Source organism: Stegodyphus dumicola, chromosome 1, assembly GCF_044657685.1.
Source record: "Stegodyphus dumicola isolate Sdum_Otavi_A_Nest chromosome 1, ASM4465768v1".
In the NCBI taxonomy this organism is placed as follows: Eukaryota; Metazoa; Arthropoda; class Arachnida; order Araneae; family Eresidae; genus Stegodyphus; species Stegodyphus dumicola.
In genome coordinates this window covers 176,110,171-176,130,923 of record NC_140768.1, presented here as the reverse complement: position 1 = coordinate 176,130,923, position 20,753 = coordinate 176,110,171, and the positions used below count along the sequence as shown (strand labels likewise).

General features: G+C 30.8%; 1 protein-coding gene across 2 annotated transcripts in view; it reads left to right on the top strand.

Moving 5' to 3' along the window:
• The window catches only part of LOC118201849 (T-cell activation inhibitor, mitochondrial), a 74,821-nt gene that overhangs the window by 30,945 nt on the left and 23,123 nt on the right, over positions 1-20,753 (top strand). For both annotated transcript variants that reach the window (XM_085823133.1, XM_085823136.1), the window contains exons 5-6: positions 14,697-14,917; positions 18,910-19,001. In XM_085823133.1, the coding sequence (XP_085679259.1) occupies positions 14,697-14,917; positions 18,910-19,001 (313 nt within the window). The remainder of the gene's footprint in view (positions 1-14,696; positions 14,918-18,909; positions 19,002-20,753) is intronic.

Genomic DNA, 20,753 nt, shown 5'->3' with positions numbered 1-20,753 from the left:
GAATATAGAAAAACAAGTGGCAGTGGATGAATCATTGCAATAGATATAACGTTTCTTTCCAATGATGCAAATGAGTTATTACAGTTAAAGGCCTAATGACCTTACAGAGTATGGATGTCTAGGAATGTGAAACGATCAATAACACATATTACACATATTACCCTATAGTTCAAGAAATTTTTGAAAAAATACTTTAAAAGGTATGATTAACCATAACTGTAAACACTACATTCAAATTTAAAGTTAGGTTTTTTTTTTTTAATATGGCACAAGTACACAAGGGCTACATGCCTAAGGACAGGGATACCTTTGTGGAGGACTTCCTAAGGGAAACTAGCTCATATTCATGTTACACATGAAGAAAAACAACCATGCAGCTAACTCATTTGAGTGTGTTCAAACCTGGGTTGAACTACCAGTGTTCAATGGTCATAACTTCCCAACGACTGGTGAGACCCATATTTAATGTGTATTAACAATATTTTCCTGCGACTGAAATGACTCACAATAGGCAATTGGTAAAACTGAGGAGTGTTGTTAGTTCAATCCAGTTTCAAAACCCAGCAAATGGATTGACTGTATGAGAGTTTTTATGGTTTTTTCTTTGTGTAACATGGAAGTGAGGAAATTTTCTTATAAAAAGTATTCCACAAAGGCATTCTTCCTCGTAGGTAAATAGCTGTTCAGTCCTTTGTTATAATCTAAATAATGCAGTCTTAATTTGTAAGTATAATTATGATCCAAACAGAACTATATTCAATAATTTAAAAACTTAAAATTGTATTTTAGAAAAAAGAATAGCTTGTTTATAGACTGTACCAACTGCATTAATAGCAAAGTACAGAATAATTTCTTTAAAACACGAGGTATCATATTTCCCTTCCTCTATAAACACTACAAACTCTATACACATATAGTAATATTAAATACAGCAAATGTGTAGCAGTACATTACAAATCTTTCCAAGTTTACTCTACGTTATGAACTATCAAACAGAAGTATTTAGAGAGAAGATAGTTCATGCATGGTGCAACAAATTTTGAAGAGACTGATTGCCTGTATGATGCAAACTGTTTTGTTATATTATTTGATATAGGCTAATCAAAACTAGATTACAAAAGGAGATATAATACTTGTTTGGCATGTACAAAATTTGAAGAAATTTTTTATATACCACAAGGTATGCTTTTGCAGAATTTGTGATAGTTAACTATAAATTTTTGAAACCCTAGTCCGACCTTAGCACCAAATTACCACCATTGCTGTAGAAGTACATGCCAGTTACCTCATTGTGGTTACGATGCATGTGTTGCTGTTAGTGATAGTTCATTTGAACAGTTCTTATAAATGTTAAACATTATTCAGTATTGTTGCTGAAAATTCTGAAATAGCAAATTATATTATTGATTGGTTTGTTGATTTGTCTATTAAGATATAATTTATGTCCTTTAAAACAAATCTTTTCCAGCATGCTTATATATCTTTAGCAATATACCATTGCAAGCATCTTACTTACTAATAATCTTTTTAACTAATGAAACTAATTCCATGTATGCATACCTGAGAATTAAAATAATACACTCATGTCCATAAATTAAGGATAATGCAAAATCAGGCAAAGGAAGAGTTAGAAGCAAACAAATTTGACTTATTTTTAAAGCTTATTTATTAAACAAAAGGTAAAGAGCAAAAAAAGATGCTATATGTTTGATATTATTAAAACAATTAGCGATTTTTTTCTCCCTGGAGCAAATTACAAAAAAAAAAAAAAAAAAAAAAAACCTATTTACAAAAGCCAATATTACATGGTTGGTATGATTGTTAATACATTGTAGTCTCCTAGACGATGCAATACAGTCCGTACAAGGCCTAGGCATGCTGAGTATCAAATTATCGATCTGATCTTGGGGGATCAAACCACTCAAAAAGCAATGCTCTCTGAAGTTCCGGTAGACATGTAGGAGGAGGTTGACGGACTGCAACTCGTCGGCCAAGCATGTCCCACACGTGCTGTACTGAATTCAAGTCCGGTGAGAATGCTGGCCAGTCCATGAGGGTGATATCCTCCGATTGAAGGCATTCGCTTACGATGTTTGCACGGTAAGGATGGGCATTGTCATCCATAAACACAAATAGTGCAGCTTGTCATGGTTCCAATTTGAACATGCAGGTCAGTTCTGGAACCCAGAATAATTTCACCCCAAACGAGCACTCCTGCACCACCGTAACGGTGTCGTTCAGTGATGTTTTCTTGGTGGTAACGGGTACCTGGAGCTCTCCATATGAAAGTCCAGCGAGAATCAGACTGCAAGCTAAACCTGGACTCGTCGGAAAACATCACACAAGCCCACTGTTGCAGTGTCCACAATGCATGCTCTCTACTCCAGACTAACCGCAGCCGACAGTGAGTTGCAGTAAGTGGAACGCATCTGACAGGTCTACGAGCATATAGACCAATCTGCCCTAAGCATCTGTACACGGTCTGCCTTGAAATATTCGTACCAGTGGCTGAAGGGAGCTTACAAGACAGGTCTGAGGCTGTGCTCCGCCTGTTTCTTTTGGCAGTAACTGCCAAATACCGGTTCTCATTCGGCATTGTAACTCTGGGGGCGACCTGTGCCGTAATGTCTACTCACATTACCATCATCTTGGAATCGTTGCCAAAGCCTGGAGATGACACTCTGGACAATTCCAAGTTCGTCTGATACTTGCAGTTGGGTACGCCAACATTCCAGATGGCCGATAATTCTACCACATAAAAAATCATCCAAATGCATCCTTTGTGTCATAACTATTCGGTTATTGCACTGAAATGCTTATAAAGTGCCTGCGAACAATTTTACTTCTTTGCCTGTATTCCTTATACAGTCAAAAGTCGTTAATTCGGACACCCATAATCCGGAATGATCTATAATCCGGACCTCAAAGCTACAAACGTTCTGCTCATGCGTCGCGTTCACGCATGTGCATAGGCGTTTACGAGTGCGCGTAAGACCTTTATGGCTGCGAATATGCATGTGCACATGCGCGTTTAATGTGTAACAGACGGTATAAGCTAAGCTAAAATTATCTAATTCAGTTAATGTTGCAGATTGCGTTGTTCCTTAATCTTCGAATTGGATAGAGCTTATTATTTTTTGCAGACTGTTAGAGCAATTTTATAAAAGTAAGCTTGAACTTTCGATTATGTCAAATAGAATTTCTGATATATATTTACTAATATGTAAAGGATCTACAAAGCGAAAGTATGTTTCGAAATCCGAAATCTGTTTATCAATTTCACGCCGCAGCGCGCAATTAATTGGAAGTTGATCTATCAGCACTATCCTTATCTTCAGGGCAGATGTTTTTATTTTATTTGGCTTATAATTCCTTACTAAATGTAGTATTTCATCTCGATGTACTCTGTCTTTGATGCAATTTAAATCAAGTTCCTCATCATTATAATTCGCTTCCGATAGCGAAGAAAATAACCCAGAGGTTATTGAAAACGAAAAAATTTCGATTGACAAATTAGTCGGTATTCTCAACACAGCAATTATAGGACTTGAACAGCGGAACTTTGTAACTAAACAAGAAATTATGCCTGTTTAATAGAATTAAAGAGAAAGTATTATCACACGAAACAAAGCAACTTAAACAACTTACATTGAAAGAAATGTTTAATAAAGTAAACAAATAAATATTAAGCTTTTTCTTTTTGTAAATTTTGATACCCTTTAGATCATAATTGTTCTTTATTTCATAAATTACGGTTTCATATTTTTAATTTTGTAATTTCTGCATGCCATCTTACCAGATTTAAACTGATGATATATAATCCGGAAAAATCGATAATCCGGAATCACCGAAGTCCCGACGAGTCTGGATTAACGACTTTTGACTGCATATCACTCTCTTACACTCTCGTCATTGTGACATACCATCGGTGTCATCTGGTTACTTCCTGAAATTTGCATATGATTCTTGAAGATGTGTGTAGTGATTTTACAGGTGATATATTTATTTTAGAGTTCGATTTCCACGTGACTCCGAATTATCCTTAATTTATGGATATGAGTGTAGTGTAATACTAAATCAAGTTCAGTGACAGAAATATAGGTTGTAAAGATGAATGCTGAAAACACAGAAAGTAAGTTGAATGGTTGACATATGTAGAAAAAAACACATTCCTAGCACTGCTACCTATTATTTCCCAATTTCGCAGAATCTGCATTCAGTTTGTCTTTCGTGAAGACGCAGCCTATACAATTGCTATCCATTTTTTTGAATATTCAGAAATACAGTGTTCCATAAAATTATAGCAGAAGCAACACTGCAGAACAAAAGTATGTTGAGCACCACATATAAAATTTGATATTTATAAATTTTTTTCAGTTTCACTTGTATTATTAAGATGCATGATAAAAGTATACAAACATTTTAGAAACATACTTATTAGATAAAAATGAGCATACAATTTTTAATAGGAACATTGTGCAGGATTTTTTTTAACACATGTGAGCTTCTTGTTTGAAAAATATGATAATGATGGATAGTATTACAAGATATGTGCCTAAAATTTTGCTCATTTTATATTTTAATTGCATCATATAAACAAATTTTTACTCAAATGCACCTAATTTCAGCTTGCAATAAAAAACTGTCATTTTTTTCTGTAACTTCTGATTTATGTATTTGTTGGATTTGTGAAGTCAGAGAATAGAAACTGTCTACTTTTTTTTAAAATTTTATTGAATTGGGAAGGAAAGTATTTAAAATTAGGTAAAAAAAATAGGAGCCTAGATTTTGGATAAAACTAAATTGATTTTGAAAGCGAGGAAACACAAATTCCAGTTTGCCTGGAGCAAAGAAATTCAGTTTCTAATTGTGTTGATATCATTATAAACTGTTATGTGAGAGTCAGATATTTATTCACAAGTAAGAATGGTGGCATGACAAACATCTGTTATTATGCAAGCATCATAAATCCAGATGTTTTAGTAGCAACTATATAAATTTTATTCACAAGTTTACCCATGACGATGAATAATGTGACGTGAGAAAAAAATAGCAAATATATGGAAATGCAATTGATTGGCATTTTCAAAAACTTAGAATCTATTTTTAAGGTCTGGTTACAAAATAACAGATAATTGTTTATTTATACTTTTTTTATTCAAACACGGTTCCATTGCGAATTAAATTATTAATCTTACTGTGAGGTTACCATAATCCCAGTTCTATTCTGAATATTCTTTGAAAGAGAAATATATAGACTAAATTTGCCTAGTTTTGCTAAGTTTGGCTGAATCAGTGAACTTGACAAAGCAATCGTATCATGTAAAATTAAGATTAAAAGTATCTGATACTAGAATATCTTACTGAAGATTTTTTATAAGACCAATCTAAAAAATTATCACTATTTATTCTTTCGCTTTCTTATACGGAGAAACATAACCAAGCCATTCAGTTGTATAATACCCGAAATCGTTCAAACATACATATTCACAGATATCCACAAAGACTTATTTCAGATTTCGAATCAAAGTTGCGAACCATGTTTACATCGAACGAAGTTCTTGATGCTGGGCGGAGCTTCATTGTGACGTCGGCTTACACATGAAGCGACGATCACGTGACCTCCTTGCGCGTTCGGGGATTTAGCGCTGACCAACCTTTGCAGCCATAATGATTTTAGAAATTCATCAGTTATACATTTTACACCCAATTCTCTCATTTTTCTCAATAAGTGAGATGATTTGTCATCCCCTAAATGCAATTCAGAAATAAGTCTGCGTATTTGCTCGTTTTCCGAATCCGAAAATTCCGCTTTTAGGGCATTATATTTTTCCGTCACGGGGGGGGGGGGGGGGAATAAAATATCTGATACTGCAGAAAGAGTTTCAGGGTCTATGGAAGAAATCACATGGTTATATTTCGTAATATCATTACTAATCTTTGCTAGAGCAAAGTTACTTTCAACTTGAATAAACCAAAGTTTAACATTATTTTTCCATAAAGGGGGAATTTTAACCGCCACATGTGAGATTTGTGGCTCCTGTGCCACCACATTCGATTTGTCGTTGGTTTGGCCTTCCGATCCTGGCATGGTTAACAATTATAAATATATCGTAAATCCTTAATGTTTTGCCCTATGCTTTAGGACTTACGTATCAGTTTAGAATAAAATAATGAAGTCATTCAGTATCTCAATAAAATTGCGAACACCAATATTACACAAAGATCAATTTTAAACAATGAATAATTGAGTTTAAATTAAAATTATAATTTTAGAGCAAAATATATCACAAAAGCACGTTAAGACCAATCACAGATAAGGAAAAAAATTTGACCACATACCTGTAAATCCTTCTTAACAGTGTGATAAACCAGGTGTAATCCGTACCATAAAATGAGAAAGAAATTAAGGAAAATAAATAGGATGGAGCAGTTATTACTTAGAAAAAAGAGCATTCGCATTAAAATAAGGCATATTGTTAGCTTTATAAGAAAGATTGAGACGGATAGCCATTAGGAATCTGAAATAGAAGGAGCGAGTAACGCGTGCCTACAAAAGTATAGATAACCTTACCTAGAAAATAGCAGTCAGCCATTTAACTTTAAGAATTAGATTTAATAAGGAGAAGTAATATGGATACATAATACTGGCTTAAGGAAGCGTGTACATTCCCAACACAGATCGTAGTTACCTATCACGTGGAAGGCACAAGACGAGTTGTTTCACAGACGCACACAGACAGACTGAAGTCGTTACCCAGAACTGCCGGGGAAAATTCTTCTCTTCCCATCAGCCCATAGGGTTGTCAAGCAAGTTTACTGTTTCACCAATTGGCACTTTTCTCCAGAGATTTTGAGTCTGTATCGCCTGTTTGGCGCTGCCGCTACACTTTATCCATTTTTTGCAGCAATTCCACATTTTGCTTGATGGACATCGAAACATGCCCTTTGTAGATCCAGCATCGGAAATTCTATTTGACATAATCGAAAGTTCCAACTTACTTTTATAAAATTGCTCTAACAGTCTGCAAAAAACAATAAGCCGGATCCAATTCGAAAATTAAGGAACGACGGAATCTGCAACATTAACTGAAATAGATAATTAGATAATTTTAGCTTAGCTTATACCGTCCGTTATACATTAAACGCGCATGCGTAAACGTATTATGCGCATTATGCGTTGACACATGCACAGAAAGTTTGTAGCTTTGAGGTCCGGATTATGGGTGTCCGGACTAACGACTTTTGACTGTATAGTGAAAAAAGTTTTTTACTCCATTTTTTACCTTTTTCCCTGGTTTATTATTATTATTACTATTATTAATGGGAAAAAAATTGTTTGATTCATAAAATATTTGTTTTTAAAGGTGAAACATCAGTGGCTGATAAAAATTGACAAAAGAATTTTTAATGTTATATAATGCTCACACGATAGACTCAGAAAAGCTGCGGTTTTCATTTATCAGAAAGTATAAGAAGCCAGGAGGTTTTAAGCAAGTGAAGAAACCTGCCTTTATATATTACATGGAGGATCAAAGAGATCTCTTATGTAGCTATAGAATTTAGAATAAGCATATTGTTAAAAAATGAAATTGTGATTTGTCAAGACTTGAAATCTTATCATTAGTAACATAATAAATAGTGATTATTGTTACATTTATTTTCACATTATTATTTTCTGTTACATTTCCTGTTATATTAGAATTTATTAAAATTCTTGTAAAATAATTAAAAAAATTTATGAAGTTGTCCTTCTCTGTGGATATATTGCTAATTTTATATCAGTCAGTTTTAACACCTGCATTTCTACTTTTTTTTTCATAAACTCTACCAAAAATTACAAATTAAGGGAGTTTAAAAAATGAACGACAATCTGTGTTCAGAAACAGAGTATTGGTAGTTGAACCATTCATGCTGTATCTATCATATTCTTCCCGATTGGGTAATTACACTGGTCTTTGGTGAGTTTCTAGTTTTCTTAGTTGAGAAATTGTGTATAAATTAGATTAGTTGGTTGTTTAAGTATGGCAAAGCGCAAGGAGGCTGTCGGCCTAAGGGAAGGAATATCATCATGAGGACTTTTCTAAGGAAAAGTGACTCAAATTCATGTTGCTCATGCATAAAACCATTGCTTCTCCAAAACTAAAGTGTTCTTTCAAAGAAAAGTACTTTCTAAAGAAAGAAAAGACTTCAAAGAAAAGTACTTTTCTTTATGGAAGAGACAAAAGGAATGCAACTTTTGCTCTTGGAGCCATGCAAAAAAAAAAAAAAAAAAGGACCTCCACAAGGTTTCCTCCTTCTCTTTAATTAATCTGTCATATAAGTACTTGGACAATAAACTGCATTAATGTAAACTCTGGAACGTTTCATTTTTTAATAATACAGTCAGATTACTGTAAGTATGCACTAAAACTTTGACTAGTCGAACTTCAGTAAGTCAAAATTTTTGAATTAAGTAATTTAAGTAAATATTGAATTATAGCATTCAAAACTGATACTAATTCAAAGTCGAATTTTCAATATTTTTTTTTTTTGAGGATCGTGTCTCTTGTTTTTGGCTTGTTGAAACTTGACTGTATTTGTATTGATTCTTCACTTTTTACCATAAAGGTAAAAATTCTATGCGTGATATACTATTTTGTAGCATGTAGTTTTGAATTAGGTATTTAGCAAAATAAACTAAGTGTGGCTGTTTTGGCCATATGCCATCAAAATATATGAAATATCAATTTTTATATTAATGCTCTTACAAAGAATGTTTCAAACCACTGGTTTTTTCCCCATATTATTACGTATTACAGATAATTTAAAAAATATTCTCGTTAGTATGCCTCTTTTAAAAAAAAATCTCTCTTTAAGATATATTACTAGTCTTAAAAATTGTCAACATTATGTGATTTAGATTATTTTGCACCCTATATGAATATTGGATTATTAGTTGGGACAGAAGAAATGCTGTTTTGTGTTGACCAAAAATGTTTCAGGGATTCTTTATTCCTCAGTTATTTGGTAAACACATTTTATCTCAACTATTTGTCCTCTAGGTTTAGCTTTAATTTGTAGTTAAAAAAGTGTTGAGCAAATAAAAAGCAGTCTCCCGGAAAGATATAGAGTTTTAAAAGAATATGATAAGAATGCAACATTTATGGAAGTATAACTCTTGAGGAAACTGAACATTTTTGTGTCAACACTGAAAACAAAGGTTTCTGAAAAAGAGTAAAGAAGGAACAACTGTTTGTGAACTATTTAAAAAAAAATTGAATGTTCAAGATGAAACATCTGAAGGTTCAAACTGTATTTTGCTGATTTTTTCATTAAATTCACTATGTCAAATATTCCAATGAATGGACCTGTGCAGCAAAAAAGACACAAGGAATAACATTGTGAAGGGTGTATCTGTTTTTTCACTGAAGTGCTGTACGAGTTTAAATTACATCAGAGAATGTTGTATCATATCATAAATGGAGAATCGATAGCTATATCAACCAAATTTGTAAAGATTTAAGAATTTATCCTTTGAAGTGTATGGATATCAGCTAAAAGTATTTTTAATGTAGATAAAACTAGTCTTTTCTTTCATCTCCTGACTTCAAAATGCCTAGCCTCTAAAAGTCTTCAGTATCCATGTGCAAAATTGTTTTACTGTTTTACTGATGAAATGTAAAGGACTGTTCAGACTGGGGTTTATCTGAGCTAACAGAGTCAGTTCCATGTGTCGACTAGCTCCATTATATGTGCAGTTCAGATTTTTCAACTTGCTGCACTATCGGGAAAAACTGGTTTTGAAGATGGGTCAGCTAAGTCAGTTGCCTCCGTTAGCTCAGATAAATCCCAGTCTGAACGGCCCTTAAGATGACACCTCTATTCCTAAAAATGTCACAGAAAACAATCTGTTTCAAAAATGAGTAAGGTATATGGCAAATAAAAAAAGGATGGATGATTGTTGTGGACATATCTGCAGAATATGCCAAGAAACTCATTAAGACATTAGGCTTTCTTGAGCAGTAAGCTATTAAAAAAAATTCAAGATAGTAAGATGTTAAACTATTTTTTATATATTTATTCATTTATTCATTTATTTACTTTTTTGCATAAAATTTAGCCTTTTTTTATGTTACTCTTGTGATTTAAAAAAAGAAAAAAACTTATTCAGAAAGCAATGGCACAGTGATAAAACTGATGAAAATTGTATGCCAATACAATTTTATACATCTTTCTCCATTTATATATGCTTTCCCTATGGCTCATTGAAAGGTGTATTAACCATGCTTTACTGTACTGTTAATGCGGAATGCAGTTTTCAAAGCTATCATGATAAATGCTGAGTTTCAAGGTATTCTTCTTTAGAAAGAAATGCTATTCAAAGAAATAAAAACAGATTAAAAAGCTAAAAAAAGGCATTTATATGAATAAATATGCTTAAAATATACAACTTGAATGAATAAATAGATACTTTTAAAATAACTATTTGAGGAACTATAATTCAACTTTTAAAGTAACTATTTGAGGAACTATAATTCAAACACATAACTCAAATAATTAAAATTCTTTAAAAAGAAAAAAATTAAAAAATAATAACTCTAATTACAAATGTAGCATAAATTAAAAATATTTCTGAGAAAGGAGAACCGAGGCATTTTTTCCATATGCTGAGAATGAAAAGTAAAGCAAAATGGTAACGTAAACTGAAAAGTTCGCCAAATGAATGCCGCTTGGTGGAAGACAAAAAAAGTGTGCCAAACTATATTTTGGAATTTTTTGGTAAGTTATGGTTTGAAGCATAGAATTAAAATATTGGAAAAAATAGGTATGTCATTTCAGAAAAAATTTGATTTTGTGTCAAAATACATATGTTAGGACAATGCTGTATACAAATCTAACATATATCCTTAGTTGCCATTTCAAGACATGAAAAATACATGTTGAAGTTCATGAGTCAGCCAAGTAGAACAAACAAGATATACACCTGTCCCATTTTGAGTCGCTGTACATACAAACTTTATGAAGATCACTTTATATTTAGAATATAACCATGTCCATAAAAGTTCTTAGTCTTTATTTTTGCAGTCAATTGGTCCTAGATATTTATACTTTCAGTTACAAGAATTTTTTAAAAGGGGTTAAGATTCTTACTGTAGTATTAATTTAAAGAATTCAGTTTTACTAGAATTATGAAATCTAACATTTTACAGTCAAAAGTCGTTAATTCGGACACCCATAATCCGGAATGATCTATAATCCGGACCTCAAAGCTACAAACTTTCTGCGCATGCGTCGCGTTGACGCATGCTCGTAAGACCTTTACCGCTGTGAATTTGCGTGTGCGCGTGCGCAAAATACGTTTACGAATGCGCGTTTAATGTATAACGGACGGGATAAGAGTCCATTAAACAAAAAGTGGAATTGCTGCAAAAAATGGATAAAGGCATATCCTTTGTTTATCTAAATCTAAACTTTGTTTATCTTTAATGCCGCGGCGGCGTGCATTGAATTGGAAGTTGATCTGTCAGCACTATCCTTATCTTAACGGCAGATGTTTTTATTTTATTTGGCTTATAATTGCTTACTCAATGTAGTATTTCATCTCGTCTTTGATATGATTTAAATCAAATGCTTCGTCATTATAATTCGCTTCCGATAGCGAAGAAAGTAACAGAGGGTATTGAAAACGAAAAAATTTCGATTGACAAATTAGTCGGTATTCTTGACACAGCAATTATAGGACTTGAACAGCGGAACTTTGTAACTGAACAAGAAATTATGTCTGTTTATAGAATTAAAGAGAATGTATTATAACATAAAAAACGAAGCAACTTAAACAACTTATATTGAAAGAAATGTTTAATAAAGTAAACAAATAAATATTAAGCTTTTTCTTTGTAAATTTTGATACCCTTTAGATCATAATTGTTCTTTATTTCGTAAATTACTGTTTCATATTTTTAATTTTATAATTTTTGCATGCCATTTTACCAGATTTAAACTGATGATCTATAATCCGGAAAAATTGATAATCCGGAATCGCCGAAGTCCCGACGAGTCCGGATTAACGACTTTTGACTGTATATGTTTTTCTGATCGCTGTACTTACGTATATAAGAAAGTCTTATACTCGTTATAAAAAATAAAACGCAGATTCTCATACAACGAAAATTGATCGAGCTATGTAGTATTAAAGTCAAACATCATATTCAGGGATCGAATAAAATTATCAGTTTAGAAAAAGGTTTTTGACATTAAGAGGTTAAATGACTAACATTTCTTTGCAAATTATTGTATTAATCAATATAAAGTTTTTTTCAAAACAGAGATCATGTTCTAGAAAATACTGGCAGCCTTCATTATTGGCATGTGGTTACCCTGCAGTAATTAATAAGGAAAAAATACGTGTAGTGTACTGAATTTTTGTATACTTGTCAGATCATGAATCTAAAATAATAAAACTTTGCGAGAATATTAACAGCTTTTTTCTAGACCTTGATAACTTATAAATTACTTGTGTGAAAATTCCTTTGGCATACCAGATGTAACAAAATCTGGAATTAAAGATGCTAGTAATTACAAAAGAACATCATTAAATAGTGTTTAAGAGAGAAAAAATAAACCTTGAATTATTCTAATTTTAGTAACCGACCCCTTAATGCAAATTGGAAATGGCATCAGAAATGGCAAATTTGAAATTAAATGTCTCGGCCAATTTTTGGTCATACAAGAATTAAATTTTTGTGTTTTATTTTTGGTAAAGAGTACAATTAAAAATATATATATATATATATATAAGTTTAGGAACCAGAGGAACATATAAAATGTTAGATTTCATAAAAAAACTGATTTCTTTAAACGTTAAAAATGCCCAAATATGAATCTTTAGGTCATTTAAAACACTTGTAACTGGAAGTATATGTTTAGAACTAGCAGTTGTGAAAATAATGGCTGGATAAGGACTTTCATGGACATAGTGTATAATGATCTCTATTGAAATATAAATTTTATTTCTTCATGACTGATGTATTATATTGCAGGAAAAATTAAGATATTAGCGCTATAGATTTATACATATTTTACCTAAAAATAATTGAAATAAGTAATGATAGTAATTTCTGATATTAAATTTCAAAGAAAGTGTGATAATCAACTCTAATAAGTTAAGAAATATGCAATTTTATGTGTAATTACATTTTTATTATTGCACATAAAATTAGTACTGTAGGAGAGAAGAATAAAAGGTTCACTTTCTTGAAAATCGGTAACCATCTCTTTTTCATTATTAGACCTTATTTCCAGAGCAATGTCCATAGTACATATGTGTGTACTTCAGTGCAGGTCTTTAAAAATGGTTAACAGTAGGGCCGAAATTTTTGTTGTAAGAATAACTGAAATGTGTTTTTTAAGATAAATTTATATACACTATTTTGTGGGATGTATGCAATGGTTTTCTAAATTTCAGATTTTTTTTGATGAAGTTAATAATGAGTATAATTAGTTAAAAACTTTATATTGTTATTTGGTACTTTTGTACTAATACAACCACCTTGTTGAAGTTGCCAAACTTTCAGAATGTGCCAGACTTTGACAACCGTGCACATATGCATTCTTTTGGCAACCATAACAATCCTTCAGTCAAGCAATGCCACCATATTTTATGTGTTCATTTTTATTGTATTTCAAGTTCCAGCAGTTTTTTTAATAAACAAACCGTGATATTTTTTCCTTAGTTTTAAAATATGAGCTTTTAGAATTGCCCAGCAATAGAAAAATCTGCGGTAAAATTTCTGCAAGAATGCAGAATTTTGCTTAAAAATTTCTAAAGGAAACCATAAGGAAATCCATTTTCTCGATAGCTGCTTTTGCTGAGGATTGCATGAAGCCAGGTCTCCGCAATTCTCTGATATTTTTTTAATGAAAGCAGATAACTATGTACTTCGGGAGAAGAATAGCCCCCCCTCCCCCAAAAAATACAGAAAGATTTGAAGAAGAAAGTAAATGTTTTATTTTTTAATGTATCAAGTAATCCTTATTTAATAATTCAAATTTCTATTTTAAATAACTAAAGTATGTTTTCTTTCCATATATTGATAGTATTTACTAATTTATGATAATTGATAGTTTGAGAATCTTTGGAAAAAAAAAAAAAAAAAAAAAAGCATGAAAACCACTAACTGGCACCCGATAAGTAACTTTTACTTTTTCATCTGTGGAAAAGCACCAGATTGTGCCAAGATGGTTGCATTAATACATAAGTTCCTATTATTTTTGTAGTGAAAAATAGATGTTTTTGCATATGAATTTGATGGAAAAAGTGTGAAAATAGTTTTTGATCAATCTTTTTTCACCCACTATAAATATTTTTATTAAAGGAGAGTAATATATGCCATTCTTTTATTTAAATGAATAGAGGTAACTAATTTTATCAGTTGAAGGATAATATTAATTGGCTATTGGTATAAACATCTTTTTATTTATAAATTTATTTTTTCCTACATTTATTTTTCCTCATTTTTTTAAAAATTTATTTTTGAAGTATTCTTATTTTATTTTAATTGGAGACAAAATAGATTACAAAACTTTTAAAGGTGTATAATTTTTTATAACATCAAATCTTTTGAATTTTTTATTTGTTTGATCCTATTAAAAATTTAGGTAAATTTATTCTGTCAAAACATTGAGTTCAGAAAGGCATGAAATTCTTGGTACAGGTTCTGGTTAAACGATAATGTAGATAAAGCCCTTCACAGGCTACGTGCATGTCAACCCCTCAGAGATGAAACTGAAAGATTGTGCAAAGAATTAAAAGAGACTTTAAATTTGCAAGATGTGTTATGGAACTGTGGCTGGGGTATTACTCATTTCAGAGGATGTCTGCAAAGTTTTAAAAGGCTTACTCTTCAGCATCCATCTGATATGTGTGTTTTAGCTGGTATGTTATCCTCTGAACATTTTACTTTTATTATTCTGTTTTATATATTTTGCTTTTAAACTGTGGTATTATTATGATTTCCTGTAAATTCTATTTTCATAAGCTTTTATTTAGTTCACTCCTGGTGTTTGTTGCTACAGTAAAAAATTTCTCATTGATTTTTAAACTACTTCCTGATAAGCTATTAAACTCTTTTTTTTTTTATGCAATGTTTGTTAAAGATAATAAATACAATGTGGTGAAGTGATTTTTTTAAAATTTCAATTTAGATTTTTTAAAATTTAATTTGTAAACAATTTTTTTTGATCATATCTTTATTTAATGAACAAACTGATACTTATCATCAAGAGAGAAAAAATGTCTTTTAAATGGAATTAATTTTGGAATTTTTGAAGATTTTTCAGCAATCACTCAATTTTTTTTTACTATATCATGTGCATTATTTTAAAATTTCAACATCTAAAAATGTACTGGATGCAAGTTTTAAAATTTTCAGAGGTTATAAAACAAATTCTCGCCCTCATTTAAAGTAAGAATGATTGAAAAATATTAAAATTGGCCGGTTTTATATATTTTTGTAAAAAGTATGCTATAACATGAAAGTGAAAAAAAAATATTGCTTCTTCAATTTCAAGATTATGATGTTATATCACATCCTGATATGCTAGAGAGCTCAGATGCACATACACTCGATGAGTGGTGAAGCGGTTTTTTTCAAAATTTTATGGTTTTTTTTTTTTTTTTTAATTGAATGTTGAAGTTATTTTTCGCAACTATCTTCATTTAATGAACAAACTAAAATCCCTAGAATTTTACTGTTTGCAACATTGGATAAAACGGAAAACAGTCTTTTTAAATGAAGTTTATATGATATTTTTAACATAACGTCTGATTGGTAAAATCACTGTTTTTAGCCGAAAGGGGCAATTTGCTCAGAAGGGTTATTAATTTCATTTTGGCATTTTGCTTCATCCACTATAAAATGGCGTTTCACTTTTCAAATTATTGCCAGCAAATATTAGAGCCCTGCACTATATTTAAAGAAACTAAATAATGAAAAATCTGCATAACTGTGTGTATATTTCTCGCATTGTGATAAAAGAACGGTACATAGAGCCATTGAATTTTGAATAACGTAATCCTCCTTACGAACATGGGCATGTGGAAGATCAAATTGGATATTTGGAATTTGTTTTATCATCTATTTAGTATTTTGTAAAACTTTAACGAATTTTTGGTTAACAAACTCAACAATTTCAATGCGAGCAATGGCAACACTGTAGGGGGAGACATTTTTATTTTCAGTCCGTGAGACTGTGTATCCGAAATTCCAAAGTGAATTTTTTGGTTTAAGTGCAAAAAGCATGATATTTAGTAAATAAGTGTAACACACAAAACATTAAAAAAATACCTGTTTGGACGTAATATAAAATCTGAAAACCTCCAGATTAAAAAAAAAAAAAAAAATTATCATTAACAGAATTGTTAGAAAAGGGATTATTGTTGAAAAGTAGATTAATTAATCTCTTGTTCTCATTAAGTTATATATCTTTTTTCTAAATTTATTAATTTATAAGTTTTAAATAAAAGCTCCTTTTATAAACATTTATTTTTTAATTTCTTTTGACTTTATTTTTAAAATGCAGTAAAACTAATGAACATCAGTATTGTGAATTTAGCTTATTACATTAAATAAATTGAAATTCATATTTAATGTTTTCGAGGAAAAGCATAAAAAGTAAAATTCTTTTAAGATATCAGTTTTACAAGCTAATTTTTATTGAGAAAATGGATTTCAGCTAAACAGTGGAATTTTCAAGTGATGTGAAATCCTCTGCTTGATTTATGGCATGTGTAAATTTTGTGCACGGATTTTCAATTTTCTAAATAGTTTTCATCCTACAAAAGATGATTAAGTGGGAAAAAAGCTTGAATTGTATACATACATACGTATATATTATTCTAGATTTGTTTTGTACAGGACTCGTATAAAAGCAGTTTTTAGTTGCAATGGACAAATTTCTAAATAGTACTTTTTTTGCATTGTTGAATTTGTTTTTTAGCTACATTACCATTAAATAAATAGTTTCTAATTGAACTTATGAATATAATTTTCTATTTATTTCATTGAAATTTATGAAAGGAGAGAGATAGAATATCCTTATCTCCGATATAATGGAAACAAATAGTCAATAAAGAGAGCAGTTAAGGTTGATTTTTATTTTTGTTATCAGTAGAAAAATATTTCAATTTTGCAATGAACTGGCATTGTCGGCTTTTGGAATACAAGCAACTTAAACATGAAATGAAGCTTTAAAGATTTATTTAAAAATGAGGAAATTTTTTTTCAATGTCTGGCAATTTGCTGGAGAGTATTCATCAAGAATGGTTGAACTCATCAATCGTTCAGTCATCTCAGCACTGAAAACATTGACACCATAGGGTCTAAACAAATATTGCACCCCAAGAGGAGGAAAATATGTAGCCCACCTGTACAGTGAAGTGAAATCCACACTCTTGGTATTGGGCTTAGAAATTCCTAAGAAATATTTTTATATATTTTAAAGATGTATAAAAGAAAGAAATCACAAAAATCAGTTTTAATTAGTATAATATATTAGTTAATATTATATGGTACCATCAAGACTAAAAAATGTATATTTACATAAATTATTTATATATATTATTGTATATAGATGGATAAGTACTACTACTATAAACTACTATAAAATTGTGTAAACTTTTCATAAGAAAAAAATTGCATTGAAGTATGCCCTATATATACATACGTATGCATGTGTGTGTGTGTAAGATAAAAAATATGTAAATCAAAACAACAGCCGCTTAATTCCTCATTTTTAATTTGGGTATTTCCTCTCTTTGTTTTAAGTAGTAATGCTTTTTTTTAGACCGCATCATTTCTAGATCAGTCCGTATCATATGACTTGCATAATGCTGATGACGTAGCTAATTCAGAACTTAGACTAAAACCTTTCTCTTGGTGAACTTTCATATTGGATAACTGCACACCTCTGCTGCTAACTGTTTTGGCGTTAACACACTGGCATGTTGCTTTTTGTTGCTTTTCTTTCTATCACAATAATTTCAAAAAGGTAAATGTTCTTGAATAGGCAGGATTAGAGTGTTAAGTGAATTGTGGCTGCAAATGTCAATTGAAATAAAGATGAAAATTAATTTTTCTGAGCTACTAAGTTTGCTTTTCAGTATGGATTCAACATTCTGTGTTCTACACAATGAAAATTCTGTTGTTCATTACTTCTAAGTTTGCTTTAGTACATATATATACACACACATACTTTACACAGAAACTTTTTTTTTTTTTTTTTTTTTTTTTAAGACAGGAGACAGAAAAGAATTTTTTTTTTTTTTTTTTTTTTTTTTTTTTTAAAGAAGTAAAATTTAGTTTTTAGAAAGCATTTTGAATAAAAGGCAAATATGATAGCAATAATTAATGTAATGCATTTTGGTAGTTGACAAAATAAAGTAAAGTAATGATTTTTCTTGCCAGGTTTATTACTTTGTCTGTGATTTTTGAGAAATTTATTAACTATTTTAATAACTTATAAGCCAACTGTAATGTCTCTTTTTAAGGGTTTTTATACATTTTTAAATTAAATATTATTTTTATGTACATAAGAAATGTTATATATTAGGTCATCCCGTAAGTAATGCATTTATAGAATGAGTTTTGATGGACTGTTTGACTATGCATTGCTAAATGGGTTGACTAGAGCAGTTCAAATAGATCTCCTAATCATTAAGCTGTGACTCTGTTAGTGCACATAAAATGAAAGCTGTTACTTGCTGATTTACCTATCATATTACAGAAAGAGCATTTTTATTGCATTTCTAAGCAATTATGTAATAAAAAAAATCTGTTATTTCAAATAATTACATATTTTTTAATGAAATACCATTTGTTGAAAAATTTTCTTTGTAAATTTGTTTATCATAAAAAACTTTTTTGATAGGGCGTACTATTGTCTTCGGTCGACAGACAGGAGTCAGCTTTGAGGGACATATTATTTTAAGTAGTGAAGATGTTCGAAATAATTGGCTTGATGTAAGTAATTTTATGCATCTGTCAAAGCTAAATAAATAACTTTAGCTCTTATTTTCAGTAATTTATATTTTCACAAGCTTTTGCCAGATAAATCTGGAATTTTACTTTTTTATACTGCCATGCTTTTCATTAAAAATCAGTCTTTTATATTTAATTTCCAAAACAAACCAAAACAAATAAAAATAAAAGTTTTATCTGCACTATGCGCCCACTTCCGTTTTGGAGTTTCATAGTAATATTTTTTTTTTTTTTAGAGCAATGAGGGAGCTAGTGAATTCTTTAATATGCAGGCAATTACAGATATGTATCATATGTCTTTATTTTTGACATTACATTGTAGTAATATAAACACAATGAAACACTGAAAATATGAAGATAGTTATACCAGGTGTTCAACAGTTTCTTGTATATATTTTGCATATTGATATCATAACAATTGGCTAAAAGGTAAGTGGCAGATAACTTGTGAACAGGACAGGTATTAGTATGAGAAGAGTGAAGAGTTTCCTGCTGATATTAAAAATAACAGAGTTACTACATTTCTCACTAGAGGGATAATATTGTTTTATTTCTATTGGCTAATTAAAACTTTGGTTTGAATACTTTTCAGTACTATTGGGTAAACTGCTTCACTTTAGCAGTTAACCAGAAGAATCATAAAATTTTGAAATCCTGCATTTCAGAATGATTTATTCTAAGCATTTTACTATTTTTAGAATACAAAGGCATATAACCAAACTTAAAGAGTTCATTGTACAATGTATCCACGAAAGTCCTTATTTAGGACATAGACATATATTTCCATTTACAAAATTACTTTAACAGATGCAGATATTCATGTTTTAGCATTTTTAATTTAAAGAAAAATCAGTTTAAAAAATTATGAAATCTGTTTTTTTAAGAAGCATCTTACTTTGGCCAAGACCTTTTCTCAACTTTAGTAGTTAATATGTAAAGGGCTCTCTACACTTATTTTATCTATTTTAGAAGGTATGTATTGTATACCTGCAGATGAATGTAGCAAAATTATGACGTTCTTTAAATTGATATTAAATTTGTGTATTAGATGTATTGTAACTGATTCAAGATAATGTGTACTTTAAAATAAAGCAAAACAAATGAAAATTAAAATTTTCAGTACAGTACACTCCCTATTATCTGCGGAATTGGGTGGCGCAGCCGCCGCGGATAACAAAAATCTTGGATAATCCGAAAAAAGCTAAAAACGGATATAGCAAAAGAGAAAACAGTCATTCCAACTTTGAAAAATCGTAAAATAAACAGCAGGAAATGTTTAACTAATGCTTAATATTTTAGTATATCACTCAAAACTAACCTAAAATGCATTTTGTTAATGAAAACAGAAAAGTGCTTTGTACTTACGAGAGGCATCAAGTATACACAGAAAAATTAATACATATGTACTGTTTTAATACTGTAATGTATTATGTAATTACAAAAGCATAACTGTAAAACTACACCTTTTTTGAAGAAATTAGTCATTAGTGTTTGCTTCTTGCTTTGGAAGCATTTTTTCTTGATCTGAGATTGCACTTTTCGTAGCATAAGTTTCTCAGCCAACTCCGCATTGTCTTGTTCTTCCAAGTAGCTCAGCAGTCCGTCGACTTGTTGCAAAGCCGCTTCGTGAGTCTTCCGCATCTGCACGGTGGGCTCTTCTTCGCCTTCACTTCGCTGTTCTTCATTCTCGGTCTCTCCCCTTGCTTTCTTCACAATTTCGTCATCTGTCAAGTG